At 53.5% G+C, this 21,039-nt stretch overlaps 4 protein-coding genes and 1 non-coding gene across 5 annotated transcripts; 1 reads left to right on the plus strand and 4 right to left on the minus strand.

Moving 5' to 3' along the window:
• Window positions 1-203: 203 nt before the first annotated feature.
• GGS23DRAFT_595271 (kinase-like protein) lies at window positions 204-2,290 on the minus strand (the record flags this gene model as incomplete). Its single annotated transcript, XM_051518287.1, has 6 exons — window positions 204-416; window positions 471-558; window positions 609-1,071; window positions 1,133-1,483; window positions 1,541-1,622; window positions 1,679-2,290. The coding sequence occupies 6 exons, from the start codon at window positions 2,288-2,290 to the stop codon at window positions 204-206; spliced, it is 1,809 nt and encodes a 602-aa protein (XP_051373256.1).
• Window positions 2,291-9,662: 7,372 nt separating this feature from the next.
• GGS23DRAFT_452492 (Tricarboxylate/iron carrier) lies at window positions 9,663-11,557 on the minus strand. The gene is made up of 5 exons (XM_051514026.1): window positions 11,343-11,557; window positions 11,034-11,281; window positions 10,767-10,900; window positions 10,589-10,683; window positions 9,663-10,462 (listed from the first exon to the last, which is right to left on the minus strand). Exons 2-5 carry the CDS (start codon window positions 11,135-11,137, stop codon window positions 9,791-9,793), a joined length of 1,005 nt encoding a protein of 334 aa, XP_051373257.1. The 5' UTR covers window positions 11,138-11,281; window positions 11,343-11,557; the 3' UTR covers window positions 9,663-9,790.
• Window positions 11,558-11,825: 268 nt separating this feature from the next.
• Window positions 11,826-11,924, minus strand: GGS23DRAFT_t36. Its single transcript has one exon. It is a non-coding gene; the product is annotated as a tRNA-Arg (tRNA).
• A 2,210-nt stretch (window positions 11,925-14,134) lies between these two features.
• Window positions 14,135-16,033, plus strand: GGS23DRAFT_604176 (uncharacterized protein; the record flags this gene model as incomplete). Its single annotated transcript, XM_051519571.1, has 2 exons — window positions 14,135-14,341; window positions 14,417-16,033. The coding sequence occupies 2 exons, from the start codon at window positions 14,135-14,137 to the stop codon at window positions 16,031-16,033; spliced, it is 1,824 nt and encodes a 607-aa protein (XP_051373258.1).
• Window positions 16,034-18,260: 2,227 nt separating this feature from the next.
• On the minus strand, window positions 18,261-19,073 carry GGS23DRAFT_560681 (uncharacterized protein). Its single transcript, XM_051515905.1, has 2 exons — window positions 18,717-19,073; window positions 18,261-18,661 (listed from the first exon to the last, which is right to left on the minus strand). Exons 1-2 carry the CDS (start codon window positions 18,974-18,976, stop codon window positions 18,313-18,315), a joined length of 609 nt encoding a protein of 202 aa, XP_051373259.1. The 5' UTR covers window positions 18,977-19,073; the 3' UTR covers window positions 18,261-18,312.
• Between the last annotated feature and the right edge of the window lie 1,966 nt (window positions 19,074-21,039).

Genomic DNA, 21,039 nt, shown 5'->3' on the forward strand with positions numbered 1-21,039 from the left:
TACTCGCACAGGATGCTGCTGGCCGGAACGCCCGAATCCCCCGCCGTCATGTTCGCCCAAACCTAGGGCCCTGCATGGTATGAATGTAACGACTTTAATGCTAGGCCCGAGCCTCCTTCCTTCCCAAATATACAGATTTGCTGTGGTATCAAAGCCGGGTTTCGGTGTCCGGCGAAATCGTGATTATTCCGCGAGTCCACCTCCTAGCCTCTAGGAGGGTGGTACTCGTGCTCCCTCATACGTTCGACTCGAATCTTTGCAGCCTCGGTACCATCGTCAGGGACCGGCGGTTCACGGAACCATTCGTGTTCGAGCGCCTCCCGCGCAGTGATTCGCTTCGCAGGGTCGTAAACAAATATCTTCTGAAGAAGATCCAGAAAGGATTTAAGGAATGGGCTAGAGGACGGGATGATGTCCTGTATTCACGTTAATCCTCAACTTCCCTTATTCCCAGGTTGGCAGGATCTTACGCTTAGGCGCTTCATATTCTTCACGAAACGTCTCGATGCTCGTGTGGTTTCCGCAGTGGGATAGTCTAATTTCAACCGTTTGAAATACCTATGTTCGTTAGCATGAGAAAAGACACGCATCGACGGGGCTAGGCATACTTGGATGCAGCATTGGCGTTATTCCGAGAGGCCTGTTTGTTCACGGCCTGTACGAGGTGAGGATCGATCCGGCTATCACAAACATTCTCCATCATAGCAAGGTGCTCAAGGTTGTCGTGTGTTTGAAACAAAGCATCGCCGGTGAAGAACTCGACTAGGATACAGCCGATGCTCCATATATCGCAGGGGAAAGACCACCCCAACCCAAGGATGATCTCCGGAGCGCGATAGTGCCGTGTAGATACGACAGATGAGTGATATTCGTCCTGAAACGTCGCAGACCCGAAATCAATAAGCCGAATCTCGGTGTCGAGTAAAACTTTACGCTGCGTAGCTTGTCGGTTCACACTGGCTGATGATGACGGGATCCGACGGTTGTAGGTGAATGTTTGATAGGCGTTGTCGCAAAGCAGGATATTCTCCGGCTTCAAGTCAGTGTGAATGAGGTTTAGATCGTGTAAAACTGCCGAGGGTAGGTCAGTTAAACAAAAGTGAGCCAGTTACCAAAATATAGAGTGACTCACAGGCTACGCTAGTGAAGAGCTGGCGGGCAAAGCTCTGGATCTGACTGTTGGGAAAGGGAACGAAGTTGTTGCTCTTCAGGAAGTCGAAGACGCTTGAGCCAAGCAGGTCCATAACAATGCAGATGTGGCCCCGGAAATCGAAGCAGTCTCGAAGGTGTATGCATCGGTTCCGATTCTCCCCATCGTTGGCTTTTAGCGTCTGCAGGACACGGAGCTCGATCCTCGATGCATCACGATACTTTTGCACTGCTCTAATGATCTTAATAGCGACCAGCTTGTTATTTCTCTTGCGATCTCGGGCTTGGACGACTTTACCAAACGTTCCCTGCCCGAGAAGCTTGATCATTTGGTCTACTCATTTGTCAGCCGTGCTATAGTCGTAGGGCGAACAGGAGCAAGAGGACCTACATTGCGAGGTGAGGTCCGCATCAGGGACGACGATGTAGTGGCCATCCTCGTCGTCGACCCTCACGCTGCTCTGGACGGAACGCTAAAACGTGACAGTCAATACACAACCATACAAACCAAGGTTGATCAATCACTCACATCATTCACGACTCGAACCGTCACATCGCCAGCCTTCTTAACAGGCTTCTTTGGGGGGCGATAACTGACGAAGGTATCGCTGAGAACCTCAACCTCGCGCCTCTTCGCCTCTTGAGCGATCTGCTGCCGGGTGGTTCTCTTCCTCTTCTGGCCCGTGTGATGAGCGTCGTGGTCGTAATTACCGTTGGAGGAGAGAGAGCCTAGCGAGGTAGCAGCTGTGGTGTTGTGGGCTGAAGTGGTGCGATCGGTTGATGTTGAGCCACTGTTGGAGGTGTGTTGGTAAGAGCCGTTTACACTGCCCTCGTACGGGTCATCAGCGTGCGGGCCCTCATCCTTCCTTCTTCGCTTGGCAGCAGGGCGAGTTGTGGTAGTGGTAGTAGTAGTGGTGGTGGTAGTTCCGGTAGCCGAGCCATTTGCCGCCCCATTCGCATACGCTCGCGAAGCAGCGGCTGAATAATTCTGCTCGGGCTCGGGTGTGTCGTCAATGACGATGATCTCCTTGGGTAGGCCGTTCTTATAGAAACTGTTCCAATCAGGCTCTTTGGACCGTCGACGTTTTCTCGGCTGGGCATCGGCATACGGTTGAGAGACGGAAGCAGCCGAGGGAGGCATGTTGGCAAGAGTTGCGTCTAGGCGAGGAGTTGAATTGGTCCTTGCAGAGTCTCGAGTCGATCGTGTAGTAGCTACAGAGGCAGCTACTCCATTTGTGGATTGTTGAAGCGTCTGGCTCGAGGTGTAGGCGGGATTGGTGGTATAAGACGACGACGAAGAAACTCCTGGATGCCGGTTGGAAACGGTAGCAGTCGAGGCAGTCGAGGCGGAAGCGGGGAGGAGGGAATTTGCAGCCGTGGCGACCGAGGAGCCAACAGCAGATCGATAAGGCGAAGACGCACCAGTCTGCAAATGTGAATATGGCGGGTAATGATGGTGAGGAGGCGGGTGATGATGGTGGCGATAATGAGGAGGGAGTATTGCCGTGGCAGTTGTTGGCGTTGACATTTTATTGCAATGTCAACTGCGTAGAGGCTGGGAAAGAAGAGAGAACAACAGTGTGGGTGTGGGTAGAGAGAGAGGGAGAGAGGAGAGGGAGGTGAATAATTGAAGGCCTGTAGGTTTAGGATGGGGTTGGGAATTGTTTCGTGCACTGCCAAATGCTGGGTAGGAGGTACCTAAGCATACATGCAACGCAGTAACCGGTACCCGGAGTCCTTTTTTTTTCTCTCCCCTTGCCTGTTCCTCTCGCGGTGATTTTTTCCCTGTAGCCCAATACCGAAGGTACTGGCAGGTTGTGTGTGGTGCTTGTGTGTAATGGGGGGATGGATTATCTCTTTGGACTGGCTGATGTGCTGATTGAATGATTGATGGCTTGGGGCAAATGCGCCTCTCCTCTTCTCCAGTAAGTGAGTGAACCAGGTGTGTTGTAGGTGCGGCCGAAGGTTGGGATCAATGGCCCTAGAGATAACTCTTTAGGGGCGATTATCCCCTGTAAGCTCGACGGAGGGCTAGCGAGGAGTAGACCTAAGAGTGAGTTCTAGCGTGTGGGATAGGGCGTATTGGCGTCCTGTCCGGGTGTTCCGGTGGCTGTCGTCGTGAGCAAGTCGCTAACTCTTATCAGTAGCAGCCTGGAAACCCCCAGGGAAATTGCGGCAGCAATTTGTCCCAGCAATTCTCATGTAGCCAATTACACCTAGGAGCAGCAAGACGTGCAAGGCGTTACTTTCTTGCTCTGGATACGAAGCAGTCTCAGGTGTTACGGTCGCTGATGAAAAATCCCGTTACTGTCGATCTTGGCAGCATTCGATTCCCTTCTCCTCTTCCTCGTCCTCGTTTTCCTCGCTGGTTGGGTTCTATTCGATTTGCGTGTTTGGGAGTTCGGCAACTGAGGGTGATTAGGTCGGATTATTGCAGTGCAGTGTAAGCGTCGTAGGCATGTAGGGTAGGATTTGGTTAGGGAGCCGGTAGAAGTCACGTCACAGGGACTTGGGTGCTACAGCGGAAGCGTTTTCTGTCGACGTGTCGTGTGGGATGTTTTCAGTACGGAACTTCCAGTCGCGTTCGACCTCAGAGGATGACGGAGTGGCTCGGCGGAGAAGAATTAAGCTGTTGTCGGCTTTCCCCTGAAGATAAAACCATGCCCGCGATGAAGGCGGTTTGGTTAGAAGGCGCAGGGCATCTCTTGTATGTTGGCACAGCTGCAAAGTATGAGATCCCCTGATGTTGCAGAGGTTGCTAAATGGCCCAGGTTAACTCTGGGACGAAGGACTGGGGCAACATTCGTCTCGGGGTGGCAATTTTACAAGGAAGAGAGAGACAGCAGATGGAGAGAGGTTTGGCTTCGACGAGATTTGTAAATAGGCCAGCTCCCAGATTCACTCGTCAGGTTGCTGGCGAAAATGCAGGATGAGGTGGTGGCAGTCGACGAGCTCTTCTGGTCTTGGTCGGTTCGACAGCGGCACAACACACTGGATGGACTGTGTGATGGTAGCTGCGAAGGCGCATACAGTGTGCCGTTAAGGGATTCACAAGTCTACCGCCTGTTTCGGACGATTTCCCATCCCAGACCATCCAGCCCATGCTTATGTATGTACGTACATAGTAGTTGGCTCTTATTTGGCAGCGTGGTGAGAGTGATGAAGTAATTGGGTGGACCAACGTCTCGCTGCACCTTCTCTCACTCTGCCCGTTCTGACGAAGCCGACATGACCTACCTAAGCAACCTTGACCCAGTCTGTGCACGAGAGCCCAGCCTGACTAGCCTAGTGTGGATCTTGCCTACCTGGGTTGAGGCACGCACGCCTCGAGAATGCTACACTGCATGCATACCTAGGTACATGCATACTACGTGCTACCTACATATAAAAAGTTAGGTACCTCCTCAGCAAGGCCGCATCGCCTATTGCAAACCTGGGGGGGGAGGGAAGGGATGGGATGGGAAGAGGGGGATGGAATGGTATGGTATGGTATGGGACGGACTGTGGGAACTGAGTGCTAATAATAAAGAGGAGTAAATCAGTTGAGATAAACCGAAATACAAGTGTAAGAGCTAATGCCTATCCAGCACTATCCACCTACACGTAGAACCGGTATTGCCTCCGCACGCCCGCACGTAGTTCGGCCATAACGGACGGAGGAAACTAGAACAGAACACGCGCGGAGGTGACTCTGGGGCTGCTAACGATGACAGGAGCGGCTTCACGCAATCCAGCACACGGAGAAGGAAATACCTTCATTTATTCCACCACAGGTGTGCAGTAACCACAGCATAAGTATGTACCCAACTCGGTACTACTATGCATGCAGTCCATACAGTGTAGAATACCGCTTGACTCACCGGACACACACTGTCCATCTTTTTTCTGCCTCTGCCTCTGCCTCTCTCTTCTCTCTCTCTTCGCGCTCTAGGCGGGCAGCTTGCAATGCCTGTTGCCGCTGATAAGACCCAGGTGAAGCAGCCATGTGTGTACAGGTATAGGGCAAAATTTCCAAGCCGAAGACGATATATGTTCAGCAGGCATATTCGCTCCCGGATCGGACGAGTTCAAGGTTCACGGACAGAGGCGTCGAGAATTGCCTAGGTAGGTAGGTAGGTATGTGCTACACGTACACGTATAGGTAAGAGGTAGGCTCAAGCCCAGGGCTTGGACTTGTCTTAAAGGTATGTAGGTACTTTTGACGTATCATTGTGACGGCAAGTTCCCAGATGCCTGCAGTAGATGGATGATGCATGTACGCTGTACATTCTAGTATTTACATAGGTATGTAGGTACGTACTACATGTACATAGGCAGGTACAGCCAAACGGGCATGGGAGGAGAGACGCCTAAGAGGCAGAAGAAGAACCACCTGACATGAAATCAAATCTCATGTATCATAGCAACCGATATTATTATCCCCATCTAACCTACTACTGCTATTCATCCCTAGCCACTCCCGTCGGTCCGGCAACCTCCCCTATCGGTCTTGTTGCCCGGATGCCTTGCCCGTTTGTTGTATTCATCCCGCTTTCTTGTTGTCATTCCTGTCTCTACTGGCATATAAAAACCCCAGTGTTGTGTGCATCGTGGAGACGACAACAGATACCCTGATACCCTACCTTGGGCACTCTACTTACGGGCACAGCCATCCCTCCCCCGTTACAAAATATATAAGCATCCAGGTCTCACTGCAGACTGGGTATATGTACATTATATACATTAGCAATTCTTTCACCCAACAGAAACTTCTCAGTCACCCCCTTGACAACCAGGAATCTCCAGATATATTTCATTTCTCCCCCCTCTCCGCTCCCCGCAGCAACCCACGATTTCATTTTTTAAATTTAGTTCTCCGGCATCTCTACGCAACCTGCTCGGGCTCACGCTGTTACGAGCTGTCTCAACCCTTTTTCACCCTCGTAGGTCGTCACATTCCTCGCGTACCTCTCCTCTGCACCCCCTCGGCCCCGCGCGCTGAGGGCAGAGGGTGCAGGATGGGTGAGTGAGGCCGCGCCCGGCTCATTGACCCACCGCTGCTCAGCCAGTAACCCCCTCCGAGAGCTGCAGAGATACCACATTACATTGCACGCCGTTCCGTCAGGTCCCCATTCAGAGACCCCTAAAATCCTGTGCCAGCAGCACGCTATCGTCGTCAACGACACTCCGGGGGCGCAGACGGCAAATCCATATTGCCACATTCCCATTGGTGCTGGGGGGGGGTCGGGTCGCCCAGAGTCTGCCACCTTCCAACTCTTGTAGGTAGTGTTGCCTGTGCATCTCTTGCAGCATTAGTTTTCCCCTCACCTCCCAGTACAACACTTCGGCGGCCTCGTGTCGCTGCATCATATGTTATCGCCGTGGATTCCTCTCAGTTGCAGCCTTATCGGGTTCGGTCGCCCGCGTATTCCCGCTAGCCACCGGGAGGGAAGGGGAGAAGGGATTCTCCTCCTCCTCGGTAAACGAGGGGCGTTAAACGTCAAATAGCTCCCTTCGAAAGTCCATCACTCGGACAATTCAGACAACAGTAGTAATAATAACATTAATAATATCGGCCCCCTCCCGGTCAAGCAGGCCGGATTTCACCACCGCCAGCAGCTACCCTTATCTGTATGTATGTATGTACATGCTGCGTGTACATCATCATCCGCGTACCAGGCCTGGGGGCGTGTCCAAGATATGATGACACATGCCTAAGTAACCTCTGCTGATCGCAGTTAGGATCCGCCGTTCCTGCGCCTACGCAAGTCAGATTGGGCACCCGAATGCGATTCTCGCCTGGTGCCCGCATCCTAGTATACACGACTATAGGTTAAGTCTGCCTCCCTACCTGACTAGATGCATTCGAGTCCCCTCTTCGATCCGGCATGGCGCAGTTTACAGAGCCAAGGGCGAGCCAGCGCCGATCCCGCTCGTCAGGCGACGACCATCCCGCCTGCACCCTATTTCCCTAGAAATGCATCGCATGTCTACGCCGCGGATGCTGAGCTGACGATGATCGAGAGCCCCTTAGCAATGACGGTCCCCCCCCCCCGGCTGTGCTTGATATATATACATATAGGTATACCAAACCGAATATGCTGCGAGATGATGAATTCACTAGTAGGATCATGAAGCCTAATAGCCCTGAGGGCAGGCAGAGGCACATGTACCCAGAGCCCAAAGACTATTTCAGGGTGATGTTTTGTGAGCCTTGGACCATGTTAATAGGCGCCGTCAGCCGAGGGCTGAATTTATTACTTGTCTATCTGCTATAGGTAGCCTTCGCTCGACTCGAGCTATTTTTCCACCGACCCTTTTTCCCTTCAGCCATGGTTACTATTCGTTGTACGACGACACGGACACTGGCGGCAACGGGGAAGAAAAGTTGTGGATTTACTGAGGCGGTATCTACGCAAACTCTCCAGAGCCAACGACACGTTCGCTGCGTGCGGCCGATGATACGCTAGGACTGAGTACCCCGGACCCTTATAGGCGGCAAGCACCCTCGGATAAATCGACCTACGCGTATAAATAGCTACCTAAGCCTGCCAGTCTGAAGATTTTCAAGGCAAGTGTCCAAACGCAGCAGCGGCGCGCGCCCAAACGTCTACAATTTATCGATCGCATGTTACTCCCCGAGGTCCGATAACCCCGTACTGCGTGCCTGGGACGTCATCTAACTATACCTGGCCATATCGCTATACCTATCCCCGGCGGTGTCGCATGTGTAGGGTAAGGCTACTCCAGTAGCAATAGCAATGCCCACTAGCCCTAGCCGATCAATCCTGCACGGGGCTCCCATCGCTCATCTCATCTCTAAACTCTAGAAGCTCGAGGAATTCCACGCGAGTATTCTCCTGCTCTCCTACTTGTCCCGCCTTCGCCTCACCTTTACAATACATATCTACACCATGCATCATTACGCATAGGACGTGCCCCCCCTTTGCACTTTGAATTTAGCCCAACTATGCATGTACCTACTCAGTAATTTGTTGAAGGCGAACAAAAACGCCTAGGGTGTTCCCGCCAGTTTCTTTTTTCCTCCTGTCCTATTTCTTTCCCACGGACAGCATTACTACTATATCATGCAGGACATATAGCCGTCCTTAGGCATCCCTCCAGGTCGGATGCGTATATTAGGTGGGCAGTTGTTGTATATGTAGGTACGTCCCTGCACCGCACCTACGCACATTATCACGTCAAACGAACAGGACCTCGCAGGATTCTCGCGCAGGTTCCCTGCTTAGTTCCCAGTCAGCTAACCGTATATGTATGGGGGGGGGGGGGTGCGTGTTAATGTATGCATCCGTTCACGGCAAGATCACGGAACCTTTACGTAGCCCGCAGCCCCGTTGTAGGCAGTTATAGGTGGGTGACTTCTATAGGTAGGTACCTTAGGTACCTACCTACCTTGGGTACCTGCCTGCATCCTCTACTTCTATACGTGTAGTTGGGTATATTAGGTAGGTACATACCTTAAGTACGTCTATATTACATCTCACACACTCGCGTTATCACCCCTCTTCTTCCTCCTCCTCCTTCCGCTCGCCACAAGCCGGTTGCCCCTCAATTTGACTAACCGTCTTGTTACAACCCCCTCCCCCCCCTTTCTCCTCCTCCTCCCTGCCTCCCTCCATCTCACCCGTTTCCTTCTATTTCCCTCTATTTTCTTTCCTTTTCCAGGCAAGCCAAGGACACACGCCCTCCCCCCCTCCTCCGGAGCCAACCAAACGCGAAGCCCGTGCCGGATCACCGCGGACGAGACCCTGCTGTACCCCAGACACGTGTGAGGCAGCGTCTTGTATACTTTTAGACTCGTCAGGTGTTTTGACCACCCACGCTGAGACCTGACCGCCGGGCCCCCTTCCCTGCCTGAGGGAAATGAGTCGGCTCCTCACCAGGCAGCGTAAGTCCGTACGGGGAGATAGGATGGATGTCGTCGCCTCGTCGCGCGTATATATATAGGTATACTATAATTATATGTGGTGAGGCATCGGCCAGAGGTCCCTCCCTCTATCCGCCTACATACCTAAATATACCTCCCGCAATCCGGCATTAAATTATGCCACACGAAGGTATATAATGTGTCTGTTACTCGTCCTGTCTCTTTTCGCGTGATGAAACCGGCCGGCGTAGTTGGTGGATGATAGAGCCTGCCCTGGCAGCTCAACTTGAATCGCGTGAAGCAGCAGCCCAGTATCGCGGATCGCATCGCGAATCGCGGTGAGGGTGGACAAGTATGACGTGGACACGGGAATGCAATAAACCCTACTCTGCCTACCTTTTTCACGAGATCTTTCGATAGCACGGCCTTCCCCATTTCCTTCGGCCCCCCTTTTTGAGGGTTGGGAGGCTTGGGGCAAATTTCTCGGAGCATTGATTCATCGATCCGCAGCGCAGACATTCCTGAATTTTACCTCGAAACGCCTACCGGAACAAAGATTGGCGCGTGTAGCCGGTCCGGAGGTACACACATGCATACGGTCGCGGTCTAAGTCTTTCCCAACGGCCCGTTAGACGAAAAACGCCGAAAACGGTGCCGCTGCTACTGCTACTACTATGACTACCACTACGGCTGGCGCTGGTCCTCGAGAGCTGACCTAGGTAACTTACACTCTCGGTTACGACACTGCCGGCCGACTCGGCACCTCGCCCCTCCTCAGATCCCGCGATTAAACACAACCATCCCCTCGTCGCCGCCGCGGCCGTGGAACTCCTCCTCGAGACGGTCGGCGCGCACACGCTGACGCTGGGGGAACGCGGCGAGCGCGAACGGCAGGGCGAGGAAGCTCATGCCGAGGATGAGGCCGAGGTTGACGGGCAGGACGTAGCGGGGGTTGGCGCGCAGCCAGGCGGTGCGCTGCAGGCGCACGAGGAGCAGCGGCGGCACGACCATGATGGGGCTGCTGTTGAGCACGCGGCTCACGGCCGTCTCGGCGACCGCGAGCGTCGCTGCTTGCCGGCTCTTGCCGAGGCTCTGGGCGCTCTCGCCCTCGTCCCCGCCGGGGGACTGCGAGCGCACGGGGAACACGTCGATCCCCGTGCGCATCTCCTCGCCTCGCATGAGGAAGACGTTGAGCGCGCCGGCTGACGCGACCGCGACAAAGGGCACGAGCCGCCCGAGCACGAGCCGCGCCGACGGCGAGAACCGCTTCAGCCGCGGCACGAGCGCGTTCAGGCCCACGGCGACGGAGCAGGACGCGCCGACGGCGAGGGAGTAGGACTGCGCGATCTTGGCCGTCGATAGCGGCGTCGACTTGTTCGCGTTCGCGTAGTTGATGGCCACATTGAGCGACTGGTTCGCGATCTGCCAGAGGATGGTGCCGGTGGTCTGTCATCGCGAAATGGCGTCAGCGTTCTGCTTTCCTCACCGGAAGGATTACGTTCCCTTTTCTCTCTCTCTCTCTCATCCGCCCCTTTACCCCTAACCGAAACAATAGAGAATGAAGTAGCATACCCCTAAGCCCGGCGTGAGCATCCCGGCCGTGACGACCAGATTCGACAGCGCGAAACAGGACATGCGGAAGGGTAGGAGGACGGGCTCTCCAGTGTCTGGGAAAACCCGATTAGCTCGACCGCTCGCTGAACTGGGGGTGCGCACTATGAAACCCCAGCGTAGGCGCGCTGTGCCATACCGGGATGTAGTGTAGAGTCAACGATCTTCTTAGCCTTCCACAGCTCGGGTGTCATATCCTTGATGTCGCCCTTCTTGTACGCCACCAGCAGCTGCTTCGCCTGTTCGAGGCCATGCTGTCCAGTAAAGAGGGTCCTGTGCCCAGGGCAAAATCGCGTTAGAGAAGAGACGACGAACTGCCAGCAAAAGAGAGAGAGAGACGTAAAAGTCAAAACGACATAAGAACTAGGAGGCAGCCAGCGGGCAAAGCATCATCTCCTCTCCGTACCTGGGATCCGTGATGGTCGTCGTCTGCCTCACACGGCCCCAATATGTGTTTAGGTCGTACTGGGACTCGGGCAGCTCGCGATTGCCCGGGAGGGAGGCGGACATGGCGGGAGGAAGAGCGACGGAGGGATGACTCGTTCGAAGCCTCGTTCCTCGCTCCTGTCAGCTCCGCCACAGACTGCGCAAGTGCGAGGGTAGAAGCGGAAATGAGCGGACAGCTGGTGGCACCAGCCAACACAACGAAGCCTCCTAGGTGGAAATCAGGATTAGCGGTGGTACGCAGGCGGGCCGATGGTAAGCCAGCAGATACCTAGTTGCGCCCCGCCTCCCAGGGAGCCTCTGTGAAATTATATGAGTGTGCTCAGAGGGGCGACCTCAATCCTTTGTTACGACCCCTTCGGAGATGTTCTCCTTTTTCTTCCTGGTTTGATAGGTGTGCCGATCTCGGTCTCAGAGAGACAAAGGAAGCGGGGAGACGTTGATAGGCTGATCCAGTAGTCTGCCTCGTGTACCTAATACGAGAAGAACCACGAAAATGAAAAGAAGGAAAAACGAGAAGATAGGACGGCTGAAGGAATGGCTTATCTGTGGGCACCTTGCCTAGATACCGCAGGTACTACATGTAGGTATCAATTCAGTGTGATGCCTGACTCACTAGGTGAAAGTCGTCACAGGTTATCGAGTATTTAGTACTAGAAAGGGACGCAAAGCAACTTGATATTCCCCTACAGCGAACAAGACAAAAGAGATCGAGGGCAGAGAAGCCGTGATGTAAACGATGAAAAAAGAAGGCCGAGCACAGCAGGGATCGAACCTGCAATCTTCAGAGATCAGAAGGGGAGTTGCTATCCCGGGGCCGAAATCTGACGCCTTACCATTAGGCCATGCGCCCTGTTTGGTTGGACAGGAATGATTTAACAAATCCTATAGCGCGATCTGCTCGCCGTATGGGAATCCACCTTTCCCAAATTTACATCTACTTACCTCCTTACCACCCAGAGACAAGCACTAGCTCACCCAATATTCTCCGTCCCAGGCCAGCCAATCCAGAGGGTATCAAAAGACAGGCGTTTCTGATACTTATCTCTATTGGACGTCCCAGTTGGGTTCCGAATCCCTGCTCGCCCAACCCTCCCGTGTCGCGGCCACTCCTTTCCTAGCACGCGGCAAGCCAGAAAAACACCAGTGACAGGACAGACGGCCGGTCTGCTAACGCGCTCAGGAGCGTCTGCTACGTGATGCTATTTCTTGACGATACGAACTTACGACGTCCCCCCGTTTCCCGTCCCCCCTTACGTCCGATGCCTAGCAAGGGGCAAGATGATAATATACAATACGCCTATCGGGACAAGCGGCCAGCAGGAGGTGAATCCCCGCGCGCCGCGTGCCTCCATGCTGTTCCTCGGACGTCGCTATAATACTAAACATACCTATCGAGTCCGTCCCTTATTTAGGGCTACCCCCGAGTCTCAACCCCACCGCGTGTGGCGGCATAGAGTGCCACGGACGTAGGGGGGGGGCGTAGGCTGCGGACAACAGATGCCCCATTCCTGTGTTCCACGTCTCCCGGCAACGCCAGGGTCCAGCACGATAGGAGTCGCCTTGGTGCAAGCGCTTGCGCTTTTCAACGTCGCGAGGGCCGCCGCGGGAGCATCACTAGCTTAACAGCAGCATGGCACCCAAAGAGAAGGCCGTGGGTACGGTGGTTGCCGCCGTATTGGTGGCCCCCACAACGATGTCGATGACATGGGCGTGTCGCTCTCTAGAGCGGCCCAGAAAGCCACCGTGCTGCCTCAGGCTTTCCCGCGGCCACGAGCTGGTGATGACTGCGTTCCGCAGGTTCTGGGACCCGGCGTCAAGGATGGCTCCCCTAAACCATAGAAAGACTGTGTCCGTGTGTATCCAGCTCCAGCATGACTAGAGAACCGTCCTCTCCTGCTACTCAGCCCGATTCCTCTTTATCCTCAGTTCGGTGCCTCTCACCTTCTCTCTTTCTTCGTTTATCCCCCTTCACTTGATAATTGTGGTCGAGGGAGTCTCAGGGGCGCCGGACGCCAGGCTCTTGTGGGTAGAGAGCCGCCGTCACAGTGTAGATAGTCTAACGGGCGTAAACACGGAAGAGCTCTATCATTGATAGAGGTTACTCTGGGGATATCAAACGATGGGCTTAGCCGGCAAAGTGTTGGAGGAGTCAAGACATCTTCTTATTCATCTATCCGTGACCGAATTTCTATATTGTGTCGATTTCGTTTCTTGATGCAGATTACTGTAGAAGGCGATTTATCAACATATACAGGTCTTGAGTACCTTGAAGTGGAAGAGAGCACCTGTGCCGTTTACTGCTTCGGTCTGGTTAGTTAATACGAACTGGCCAGAGTTACGAATGACCGCACGTTTAACTCAGTTAGAACTAGAGCCATCCTCATAGAGCAAATCTCAAGAGGCGTTAATAGTAAGGAAGTGATGCCACAGGACACCATCCATGCCGTGGGGAAGCAAGATTCACCGCAAAAACATGCGTTATAAAGGTAGAGGCAGATTCTTAATAAAAGGTTAAAATTGTAAAACACTTTAGAACGTGAATCTCTTCGTTGAAGGCTTCCTCTTTAGTAAATGGGCCGGCGTTGCTGTTGCTGTAACCCCTGTAGCGGGTCTGTTAGACAGAGTTGCGGGATATTAGGTAGAGAACTGATATACAGCTTACCAGGTTGGGTTTCTGGACTAACGGCACAGAGGCTTGCTAGTTCAACCTCGTTTTTATTTTCACTTTCCTACCGGGGCGAAACGTCATGACTTACACCTGCCTCCATGTTCGCGTTGACCGATTGTTTGTTTTTTCCTTCTCTTTTTTACGCAAGGAAACGATTTCTCCGAGATCGTTCGGTCATGTCTCTGGAATAAATGGAAGCCACTAAGAATTATTTAATCCATGTTATCAAAATGTTTGTTCCGAGTTAATATGCACCTATTTCGGTCAGAGACATTGCAGATATCAATACAGCAACCTTTTCCTTCGTCTAACTCAACATTGGGCAGCCAGTTTCCGTCCGCTTTCACCATCTCCATCCATACCAAGACGCATATACTGAGATGCATCCAAATATGGATGACCCGATTCGACCCAGCGCTGAGACGTTCCGGAGCATCTATGAGGAAAGCTTTAGACTATGGTCAAGGCTCTACCTTCGCGCTGTCGAGGACTCCCGCCTCCCCGCCTCTTGTCTTTCCATTGAAAATGCGTTCCCACACCATCCGTCCTTTCCACGCAACCTGAGCCTGAAGCATGTCAAGGACCCCGAATACGGCTATGTCTGCGCCACTGGCTCCTCTACCTGGGGATCGCCACAGTCAAATTGCAACGATAAATTGTCCGTCAGGCAGCAGGTGAAAATGTATGTTACTACGAACGAACCTCTCTCGTTATCCATTGCCGAGACGCCAGATAGGCATTTCAATTTTGCGTCGTGGTTCCCCTGCCATGACCAGAACCACCTCGCTGTCCTCATCCTGGCCTGGGCATATGTTCTGTCGGCTCGGTGGGTCGACACAATGCCCGAGGGTTGCTCCCTCAAGTATACCAGCAGCCAGGCGGCGTGTTATCATGACGGGGAGGTTACGGGCCAGCAGGCAGACCAGAGCCTCGTGAAGGTAGACATCGGAGATGCCAGTTCGGAAGAGGTTCGATGGTGGGCCGCCATTCTGGCACCCGAGCAAGGCTGGCAAGCGACCATGACTCTGGACCAAGACGAGAAGGTGTCCCCCTGGTCCGTCCGCCTCCCGTCGAAGCCGCGGTTTCTGGTATCACGAAAACGGACTGCGTCACCTCCACCATCCCCGCCGCATTCTGCTCCGTCATTTGCGGACGCCGTCCGTTCTCTCGACAGCTTTTGCGTACGACACAACATCATGGACCAGAGCTATGCTGCACTAGCTGCTGTCCTCCTCTTTCCCACCTTGAGCGAGGAGGACGAAGTGCTGCAGCTGCCAGCTCCCACGGCCCATAGTTGGAGTCAATCGACCCAGATGGCATTGCCGTATACTTTGGAGCAGCGCGTGGACTCTACTCGTCAGCTGCAGCGTGGCTGGATGTACCAAGACAAGCACCTGGACAGATTGCTCACCATGAGCTGTCATATTTCTGGCATACGCCCTATGCTACTCAGCGTCTTCTATGAAGCTAGAATAGAATGCAATGTCGTGAGTCCTTGGCTACAGGGGGCACTAGCTGTTATCGATTCTCTGGCCGGAGAAAACCCCACCGTCCTCGCGCGCATGTTCATGGACCGGGTTCCCGAGGTTGGATTTCTGTGGCTTGGTAGTACCATTCTAGGGGTGCAGAAGACATTCCTCAACAATGTCAAATACGGAGAATTACCAGTAAACCTTCACTCTGCTGCGTGGTCAGGGACGATACAGTCATTCATACAGCAACCCGTGTCTAACCCTCTCGTGACAAACGGGTATGTAAGCCGGGCGGACGAGTGCCGGCTCCTCTCCCTTTCTCCGACGATAGGATTCCGCAGTTGGGTGCCCCTGTGCCAGTGGAGGCCATTCGGCGCAACACCGTTGGAAATTACCGACATCGAAATACGCCTTCATGAGAAATGCGGAGATCACAGGCTTCAATACCAGGGCTTCGCATGGAACTGCGTCAATGGCCAGGTAGAATCCCGACCGGTCGACAACGTGGATACGTACACGGCTCTGAGTCGTTCGCCAGCACATTATCCCCACGATGAGGTGCAAATTCCCATTGACTACGGAGCGATGAACCGCGAGAGAGAGTTCACATCGGTAGACGCAACGCTCATGATCATGCGCTGGCTACGCTCGGAGGGACATACACGACATGAAAGGGATATGTGGGAGCATAAATGGTTTGCTGTACTGAAGTCCAGCGACGGGAGCGAGCCCGGGGACTATGATTCTGAGAACAGTTCTTGTACTGGACCAAAGTCACCGTCGTATGTACGTTCGTGGATATCGGGATTAGAGGAGTGAATAACGTACGCCACGCTAGCCTTAGGCACTGCCTAGTTAAATAGGTAATACTGTCAATGTTATCAGGAAGAAAAATACCTATATCTAAACGAGGAGATGTAGACATCTACCTACGTTTTCACGTGGCAAATGTTTAGAGCCGTTCTGTATATCACATGCTGCCAATACGAGACAAGACAAAAGTAGGGGAGAGTTGGTCGATTTACTACGCTACGCGCAACACTCTTATGAGGTATCGGCATAACAATCCTGTGCCAGTGCAATAAGTAAGCACCGAGATATCTCCCAAACTAATAAGTGATACTCAGAAATACAGAATCGGATTGCCGGCTAAGCATAATGGTTGGGCCACGACGGCTTCTAGAGAGCCGTACTGCCGTGAACTGCATGCCGTGGGATCCCTGGAATCCCTAACGCATCCGCTTTATTTTGTATATGTCCACGGTGCTGCATGCGTATGGATGGTCTGGACACCATTCGCAGAGGACATATTTACCTTTCTTTACGCGATGGTGACAACCCGTCTGGCAGACCTTAAACACGTTCTCACAACCTGGTGCTTCGCAAGGCGGGAACCTGTGTGCATCATTGGTATGGCCGCAGACGTCGCACCATCCCTCAACTCCAGAGCTGGCAGACATTGTGAATCAGTCGATTGGTACGATACCTAGATCAGTTAGCCATGGGTGTCCAATTCTATCTCGGCGTGGGTAGGGATCTATGCCATTCGATTGACGACAGTCCTGTCTTTGGAGAATGGACACGACTGCCGGTGCTTCAACTGGTAGAGGGCACTCGAGGGGGGAGTAGAGACTTACCTGACGGGAACTTTATGCGAGGCCGTGTGATAGTAATAGAATTTCAAAGACCGCTGCAGTTGAATCGCTGTTATCGGTGCTCGTAAGGAGATGTCGACGTTGACCAGGTGGTTTGAGGGCTCAAGCGATAGAGAATAAGACTGTTAGAGATGTATGCTTGTGTGATAGAACTACGATATATCTCTCTAGGATTCAGAGAGAGGCTCGAGAATTATATTTATATCCCCCTTGAGAGAGTCTCGCTCCAGCTTTGGCTTCACAAGTCAAGTTTCTGATTCACTCCGGTAAGCCAGCAACCTGAATAGAACAATAGAGCCTACGAAGATAGCATACAGCCTCCTCAAAACGTGATTCACGGCGGCTAGCTCTGTAAATCGAATCTCGGAAGCTTTGCACCGAATAGCAGCTCAGTAAACCTGTGCGCAATCCAAACGGCTTAGGGGGCACACTGGTTGCCGGCCGTTTCTACCGACCCGACTATTCATCCCGGCAACACTCAGTAGAATGCCGCGGCCGTAGTCTTCTTTACACAAACAACTTCTAGAAGAGGTCATACACCTCTTCGCCGGATTATGGAGACACTTTTACATTTCTCCGTTCGGCTATGGAGGCTTATGTTGTTTCCTACCTGACTGAAGCGTTGCACTTTGTTGGCCCTACCGCGGATATCACCGTTACAGGATCTTGCTCATCACCATAAACAACTATGGGTATGGAGTCGTAGACGTAGTCAGATCCTGGAAGATGGTTACGGTATCATCTAAGCTCTTACTAGGAGAGTTCGGCCGCCTCTTCTCCCTCTCACCTACGACCCAGCCAATATCCTGTCCTACGATTTCCCTCTTGAAATCACACAAGTATCGTGACTAGCACGAACCCGATGGCTATTTTCAGTGTCAGAGCAACCTGGGGGTACTGTGGAGGGTAATTAGCAGCGCAACTATAGATACTGAGAGATTTGCCAGGAGCAAAAGCAGAAGAAAGAATGTATGTAATGTAGGGATATACAGCTGTCACTAACGGAACTGGGTAAGGCTACGAGCTACCATAACGGGCTAGCTAGTCAGAATATGCATAAAGAAACCACCAGAGACATATTCCAGCCGCAAGGTAACCCCCTGGCCCCATCGTTGTTTGCATCCAATGAGGTGTAAGGTAGATGTTGCGAGAATCCTGTGACCTTGGCGTGGCCATGTGTTTGCAGAAGCGATGCTGGCTTCGGGTGTTGAGTTTCGAATCACCCATTCTAACAGGGTAGCAACGCCAACTTCGCATATGAAACGAAAGAGTCAAGGACACGAAATATCAGGAGGTATTATTCACGAACAAACGCAGGTTGGACGATATGAAATGTCCTGTCACTACGGCGGGCACAGAATGATACGGCCGTGCCTTCGTACATGTTTGACTGCGAGGAAGATAAATGTCCTATTCAGCTGGGTCAAAGCTAAGAATATTACATCAATACCTAAAAGTACGCAACCTCTGGACTCCGGGCCGCAGTAGAACCGTGGGACCCGTGTGTATTTCGGTAGCTGGACCACCTCGATCATCCCCTTTGGGAGAAGCACCTCCCGTCTTTACAGAGTGAAAACGACCCTGGTTAGCTTGTCTACCTCGCGAGGTTGGCCGAGCAGAATCGGGGTTTCCGCAGCGGCCCGCAGCCAGCCAGCCAGCCAACCGCACGCTTAGTACGCGAGAGAGGCTGAGTGAGGGTGGGCGTCGTAAACCCTCCGATCCGTCGTGGTTATTCTCAGGCCCCTCAGCCACGATCGGGCGGGAGTCCTTCATCCGAAGCCGGAGAGTATCACTGCTTGGCAACGTTATCCGGCAAACCGGAATTCGGGAAACTAGTAGGTACTGACTTTCTATTCTGCGGAGGACACGAGATGAGAAGGTGTTTGCGCTGGTTGAATGGACCAGATGGGCCCCGCTGCGAGAATTCTGCATCCGGGCTCAGCGAGACAGCTGCCGCAAGTTTGCGCTTGGTAGAATAGAGGGTATGGCCGTGGTAGGAGCCGTTCGTGAAAAGACAGTGAATGGGCTGCCTCTGGGGTGCTGGCCCCGCTGTGTGCTGTCCCAATTGCAACCAAGAGTTGTCTTGGGCGTGAAGAAAGAGATCCATATCGCGACAGAGCAGGCGGGGGTCACTTCGGTTGCCGGCTACGGTGCATAAATGGCTCTACCCTCACCTGCAGGCTTAGATGCGCCGGCGATAAGACTGAATGCCGAGTTTATATTGATATACCTACCTACCTACCCTGACTGCGTAGTCAGCGGTCCCCCCGATTCCCCAACCTCGCTGAAAGGCCTGACCCGCACACGCGGTGTCAACATGAGTACCCTAGATGGAGCGGGACCGGGCGACTTCGAGAAGGTGTCGGAACAAAAGAGGAAGGTCGCTAATAACATTCCGAAAAGGAAGAGATGTGTCATGTGGGATGGTAGGAGGGCCGCCTGGGAAGGTCTCCACCGATGTCGAACAATTCGCGGACGGCGGTGAGATCTCGTCTGGAGACGCCACACGGAATCACCATCTTGTGTAACCGTTGCGTCCCCTGTAGGGAGTCTCCCGAGCTGTCCGTCCAGCGCTGACGGACAACACTGTTTACGGCGCGGTTGGGAAGACGAAGCAGCGGGTAAGCCGTCGTCCGCTCGCCGTGAATCTAATAGGTGCTAGGTATCTGATGAGGGAAGCGTCGGATTCGATAGAGAGCGAGAGGGAAAGACAGAGCCGGAAATGCCGGCTTTTGTCTGAATCCAGCGGAGCGACGACCACGTAAGACTCCGTCGAGGCTAATCACCTCCCGACAACATCCACCCTCTACGGAGATTAGACGGGGTCTCGGCCTGCGAAACTCGTCTCTTTCACCACGGCCTTTTGTACAGGGTATAGAGCTTCATAAAACGATTTGTCATCTCTGCATCGAACCGCCGGGGGGTGGGGAGGAGGGGGGGGTATTCTATCCTTCTGCGCAGCTCGGAGATTCTGGCCCCCTCACGTGGAAGAGGTATGAGAGGTATGATCTGACTCGCTCCCCAGGCTCGGAATGTCTACGCGGATGTCGTTACACGAACCCTTGACGCCACATATAGCCCGCCGGCGCGCAGGTTACTGCGGGCCTCGACGCTATGGCAACCCAGGTTTCCTCCGCGAACGGCTCGCGAAGCGCGTGCTAGACCACAGCGTAACGTAGATCAGCAGCGCCGCAATCCAGAATCCTAATACGGCAGACGACCCGAACTTCCCTCTCTCTCCCTCGTCCTCCCGAATTCCCCGCTGCGTACTCGACGGCGTCGACAGCGACGTAGGTGTTGATTAGGCAGTTTGCGAAGCGCCGTCGAAACCTGCCCTGCTGTCAGACAAATCCTGCCCAATGAACGACGGGCGAGGACTGTGAAGTAGCATGCGGTGGTACCCAATTCCAGGTCTCGAGGTAGGATATGCTGAGGACTTTTGATAGGCGTGTAAACTTAGGGTCATACAATCCTTCCTATTGGCTACCCGGCAGGAGGCTTTCTCAGTGCTTGGGTTACTAAGTGACACCGCGAAGGCTGTACCTGGAGAACGGAGGGGGGTCTATAGGACTGGCTCGCTCAAATGCCAAGGGGATGCGTCCAAGCGATAGGTAGGTAGGTATGTCTGATTTGTCCATCCGTGTCCCGTTTCGCGCCGGGCAGAGAGAGAGAGAGAGAGAGAGAGAGAGAGAGAGCAGCATGTAGGTATATTATAAGATCATTACAAGCGCATGGGGGAGCCCTGATCAGGATGGTCCCGATAATTGCGAATGTGCCGCGGGCCGCCCTGGGTGAGACCCCTCCCGAGACCGACTCACGCACACGTGTGCGGGTCGCCGATTCTACGGCATCTTCGTCGCGTCTGTCCACACGGGCACGCAATCTGCTGCTGCTCTGGGGTGGCGCTGCTCGAACCAGAGTCTCTCCTGCGTCGCCTGGGTTACGCCCCCTTTCTCGAGATTAGGCTCTCGACTCCTGACGGATTAGTAATGGTTACACAGGCCATCCTTGGAGAGGGGGAGGGGGGGAGGTTGATAGGGTTGCCGGGCGACTAGAACCCCCGAGGACGAGGAAGATATCCAGCTAGGGGTCGCGCAGTTCAGCCTTACACGCTCCTACGAGTCCGAGAACGAGCAGACGATGCTACGCCGAGATCCACCACCGCCAGGT

The sequence above is a fragment of the Durotheca rogersii genome (assembly GCF_024521655.1).
Source record: "Durotheca rogersii strain YMJ 92031201 chromosome Unknown GGS23scaffold_6, whole genome shotgun sequence".
Classification (NCBI taxonomy): domain Eukaryota; kingdom Fungi; phylum Ascomycota; class Sordariomycetes; order Xylariales; family Xylariaceae; genus Durotheca; species Durotheca rogersii.

What these genes read in the sequence shown, in the direction of transcription:
- GGS23DRAFT_560681 (XM_051515905.1), bottom strand. Translation starts at nt 18,976, where the DNA reads ATGGATCTCTTTCTTCACGCCCAAGACAACTCTTGGTTGCAATTGGGA. An exon ending in TGTCCTCCGCAGAATAGAAA is followed by an intron (nt 18,662 to 18,716) that starts GTCAGTACCTAC and finishes GTTGCCAAGCAG; the next exon opens with TGATACTCTCCGGCTTCGGA.
- GGS23DRAFT_452492 (XM_051514026.1), bottom strand. Translation starts at nt 11,137, where the DNA reads ATGTCCGCCTCCCTCCCGGGCAATCGCGAGCTGCCCGAGTCCCAGTAC. An exon ending in ACGACCATCACGGATCCCAG is followed by an intron (nt 10,901 to 11,033) that starts GTACGGAGAGGA and finishes CCCTGGGCACAG; the next exon opens with GACCCTCTTTACTGGACAGC. An exon ending in TGCTCACGCCGGGCTTAGGG is followed by an intron (nt 10,463 to 10,588) that starts GTATGCTACTTC and finishes TCGCGATGACAG; the next exon opens with ACCACCGGCACCATCCTCTG.